At 44.3% G+C, this 4,700-nt stretch overlaps 1 protein-coding gene across 1 annotated transcript in view; it reads left to right on the top strand.

Moving 5' to 3' along the window:
* The window catches only part of C1QTNF4 (C1q and TNF related 4), a 25,431-nt gene that overhangs the window by 8,304 nt on the left and 12,427 nt on the right, over positions 1-4,700 (top strand). Inside the window, exon 2 of the mRNA XM_004708440.2 lies at positions 2,651-2,731. Coding sequence (XP_004708497.2) covers positions 2,651-2,731 — 81 coding nt within the window. The remainder of the gene's footprint in view (positions 1-2,650; positions 2,732-4,700) is intronic.

The raw sequence follows: 4,700 nt of genomic DNA on the forward strand, positions 1-4,700 counted from the left end.
TATCTATCCTCTGATTTTTTAGTGTAGAAAAATATTTAACTTTTGGTTTTATTTTTACAGATAAATAATCCACTCCGAATTTGTTTGATGTAAAGTATGATGTATGAATCCAGATGGCAAACTAGTTGTTCTCACATATTTTAGTACCTGATTTATTGTTTCCTTTTGATGTAAAGTGACACTTTTATAATATTCGAATTCTAATAGGTATTGATACCTATGACTAGATTGTATATTCTGTTCCATTGAGCTACTTCTTTATTGGATTCATTTCTAAGAAATGAACCTTTTTATTATTTTTCAAATGAATAAAATTCAATTACAAATTGAAGTCCAAATTAGTTTTCAAATGAAAGTAATACATATTCCTTGTAGAAAGTTTGGAAAGCAGAAAAACATACACAGGACCTGCCAGAAAGAACACACAGAGGAGTCCAAACTCTGCCCAGTGCCCGGTTCTGTTCCTCCTGTGCCCTGGGTCGCTCATCAACCCCCAGCCATCAATACGGCGAAGCCTGGGGAAGGCAGCCTTGACGGGCTGGAGAGCAGCTCGCTGTCAGTGTTGACTTCTCAGCCACGTGGTGCGGGCCCTGCGAAGTGGGAAAGCCCTCCTTCCTCTGGTTCCCTCGGTGGAAAGTATGGCGACGGGTCTTCCTCGAAGCTGATGTGGACTGTCAGCATGTGGTTTCAGAATGTGAAGTCAAATCCATGCCAACATATCCATTGTGTAAAAAGGGACAAAAGGTGGGTGGACTTTCTGGAGCTCATAAGGCAAAACTTGAAGCTACTATCAATGAGTTATGTTAACTAGCTTCCTGAAAAGAATGTAACCAGCCCTCCGCTGTGTAAAACTTTTTTTATGTACATAAAAATCAACTACGAAAATGAGGAGCTGAGGAAGTCCAGGATACTATCAATATTCTTCAACAGTACCACAATTAAATGCATCAGTTCTTATCTGGTCTTCCTTATTCATTCATTGTCCAGCCTTAACTTTATATGAGGTGATTCACATGAGGTAGTTTGGGTCACCCACACCTAGTCCTCAAAGTGATATCTTTCCTGTTCGACACTTTCCAGAGGTCCTGGGCAGCATATTTAACCAATGTAACATGTCCTTTGGTTTATTGACTAATGCTTCCATTGTGTGATTTGTGGATCCAAAATAAATGAAAAAAATTTTTTAAATGAGGAGCTGATACCAAGGGTTCAAGCAGAAAGCAAATGTTTTGGGAATAAGATGGCAACAAGTGTCCAAATGTGCTTGACACAGTGCATGGATGTATGGATTGTGATAAGAGCTGTCAGAGCCCCCAATAAAATGATTATACAAAAAGATGTAAAAGTCCCCAATAAAAGTATTTTTTAATCAACTATGAAGACTATATACACAATACCATCTGATTATAAATGACAATAAAATATTAATGCTGCCCTTTGAAAGAAGAACACATAAAGGTAGATTTTTAAAATGTATTTATTTATTATTATTTTTAATCATTTTATTGGGAGCTCTTATAACATTCCATATATTAATTGTATCAAGTGTGTTCGTACATATGTTGTTTTCATCATTTTCCAAATATTTATAAAGCTAAATATTTTGATGTTTAGCTAAATCCACTCTTTTTTCAATACCAAGACACATGAAAAGGTCGTGGGAAAATTCCTTTTCTTTTCTTCCATTCCATCTGCCCACAAACTAACTCTTTGAAGCCCCCTCATATAAGTATATTTCTACCTAGCTAAACTGACTTTTCACAAAAGAGAGCTTTGGAGGCCTAGTGGCTATGCATCCTGCTATTAACTGCAAGGTCACCAGTTTGAAACCACCAGCCACCCTTTGGAGAAAGATGAGGCTTCTACTTCTGTTAAGAGTTAGAATCTCATCCCGCCAGAGTCGCAAAAAAAAAAAAAAAAGAGTTAGAGTCTCAGAAATCCACAGCAGCAGCTCTGCCCTGTCCTACAGGGTCGCTATGAGTCTTAATCTTAACTTGATGGCAGTGAGTGTGGTTTGACATGAAGTCCAGTGTTCTATACTAAAAATCTGAAATTGAAAAAAGCATTGCTGGGGTAGTTATACAATCGTTTGTCAATTTGAAAGGACTATGTGAGAAGGGGTGGAGTCCAGCCTGTCAATCAGGTCATAGCCAATGAGACCTCTGTGTAGGCATGGTCTTCTCCTGAGGATGCTGGGAGCTCTGGTATTTCTCCTTGGAGAGGGGAATCACTCTCTCTCTCTGCTGACTTTCTGAGAGACATTGCAGCTGACAAGACACATGGAGCTACACTAGTGCCTTGAGCTGGGGAAGCCATGTGGAAACCCCTTCTAGCACTGAGATGCTTACAGTGCCACTGGATCCACAAGATTTCCCACCCACTGGCCTGTGGTCTTCTTGCATTTGGCGTCATTGCATGTGTTTCATGAGTCTGAAGAGGACTTTATAGATTAGTATCGGACATATGGGTTAATATCACACTTATTGGACTTCATCTGGACTGGGCTGGGTCGTTTTCTCAATATTCAACTGCTCTTGTAATAAAACCTCTTTCTTATACACATATGAGTGTCTATGAATTTGTTTCTCTAGTCTACCCAGACTAACACAATTGCATTCAGGTCAACTCATGATGGCCCCATGTCTTACAGAGGAGAACTGATCCAGGGGCTGTCTTGGCTGTTGTTTCCACAGAGACAGATCACCAGGCCTTTCTTCTGCAGCACTCCTGGGTGAGTTCCACTTAGGTTCACAAATAAATTGTACCACCTTCAAATCTTTTGTTCTTGTTAGGTGCCATCGAGTCGGTTTCATAGGGACCCTACATACAACAGAAGGACACACTGCCCTGTCCTGGGCCATCCTCTGGGCAGCCACGGTGGCACTCTATCTCATTGAGGACCTTCCTCTTTTGGGCTGCCCCTCAACTCTACCAAGCGTGATGTCCTTCTCCAAGGACTGGTCTCTCTTGACATGTCCAAAGTACGTGAGACCATCCTTGCTTCTAAGAAGCACTCTGGCTGTACTTCCCCCAAGATGTACTGGTTATTTTTGGCAGCCCATGGTACTTTCCATATTCGTTGGCAGCACCATCACTCAAGTGCAATGCAGTGAAAATAAAACAATCATAGTTTCATTTGAAGGATATTATTCAGAGAACAGTGCTTTCATTTGTCTGTAATAAGACACTTAGGGCTCTGGGATCATTTTTAAATTGTTGTGACGGACAGGATTGGCTCTTCCATCTCAAACATTTGCAGACCCCTGCTCTAGAATAATTGCTGACTTTAGGCTGGTGGACTTTGGTCCCCACAGGTGTGCAGATCATGATAGTGCTGTACAGCAATCCATGTCTGGGTCTCCTCAGTCTGGGGTTCTGCATGCCTCCAGCCTCCCTAGGAACAGGAGTCAAGGGTCACTTGTGACAGCAGCTCAGGGGTGTCCTGTGCCGACTAGGGGTGGAGGGAGGGAGGGAACTTACTGACCGCCTTGCATTGCCTCCTTTTGACCAGTCTTGTTCTCCCAGTATTCCGACTACTGTGGCATAAAACGGCTCCAAAACTTAGTGGGTTTTCATTTTCCTCCCTTGCATATTGGGTTCAGCTAGGTGGGTTCAGCTTGGCTGCTTCACAAAGGCTTCCTCACACACCTGGCTGGCAGTCAATGGGGGACATCAGACATCGGACCTCAGCAGGAGCCAGCTTCACAGGCTCATTTGGGTCATTGCCCAAAGCCTCAGCTTAGAAGGGCCTGTGCTTGGTTTGGTGCTCTGTTGTCACCATCTTGGAATTCTTAACCCATCATGCACTGGGCCCTGCCCATTAGGAAGTCGGTTTTGACCGGGCCTATTGGTCACAGCATGTGAGAAAAGTGGCCCCAGCTCTCTCACAGGGTGGGGTCCTGGTTCCAAGTGTGAGCGTTTCAAGAGTGAACCAGACAGCCCTATCACCTTCCATGCCCTCACCTAAATCGTCCTCTTTGTGGGGAATGTCAAGGTCACCTTGACAGGAAGAGCATGTGGGATGGGGAGATGGTATTACAGCTGTCAGAAAAGGAAGTGTGCCGCCTGGGGACACGAGCAGGTCATCACCTCCCTGTCCCTGCCCTTGACCTCCCCATCTGTAGAAGGGGCTCAGGGAATTTTGTTCTGCCTTCTAGGCATTAGGAATGTCCAGCCTTCTGAGAAAAGGGCCAACAGGGAGTGGGGAGCCTCATCTTCATAGCCATGCGCAATGTTCCCCTCCCAAATTGCTTACCAAGTTCTCACAGGGATTTGAACCCATAGCAGCGGGGCAGCAGCCAACCCAGGGGCCCTAACTGTCTTCTCCCCTGGAGGACTGAGAGCTACTCAGAAAGCTGACTCCTCGCCCTGACATCTGTTTCTCCTGCCAGCATCTCTGCTTGGCTAATGATTCCTGCTCTTTCATTTCTCCCTGGGGCATGTTGTTGCCTTTCTCATTAACTTCCCCTCAACTCCCAGCAAGGTCCCTAGACTCTGAGCTCTGCTAATTCCCCCGGAATCCACTGACAAACTGGGAAGCTAATTAAATTGTGAGTTTGCTTGCTTGCTCCCCTTGTCTGCCCCAGAGTCTCTGAGCTCAGACTCTGCCCCAACTGTTTCTTCCCTTTCTGTCTGGCCTTGCCCAATCCAGATTTACCTGGACACGCCCAGGATTTTCCTGTGAATCTTAGTCTTTCCTC

The sequence above is a fragment of the Echinops telfairi genome, unplaced genomic scaffold (assembly GCF_000313985.2).
Source record: "Echinops telfairi isolate 266 unplaced genomic scaffold, ASM31398v2 ScPeMD7_60;HRSCAF=208, whole genome shotgun sequence".
NCBI classification, from domain to species: Eukaryota; Metazoa; Chordata; class Mammalia; order Afrosoricida; family Tenrecidae; genus Echinops; species Echinops telfairi.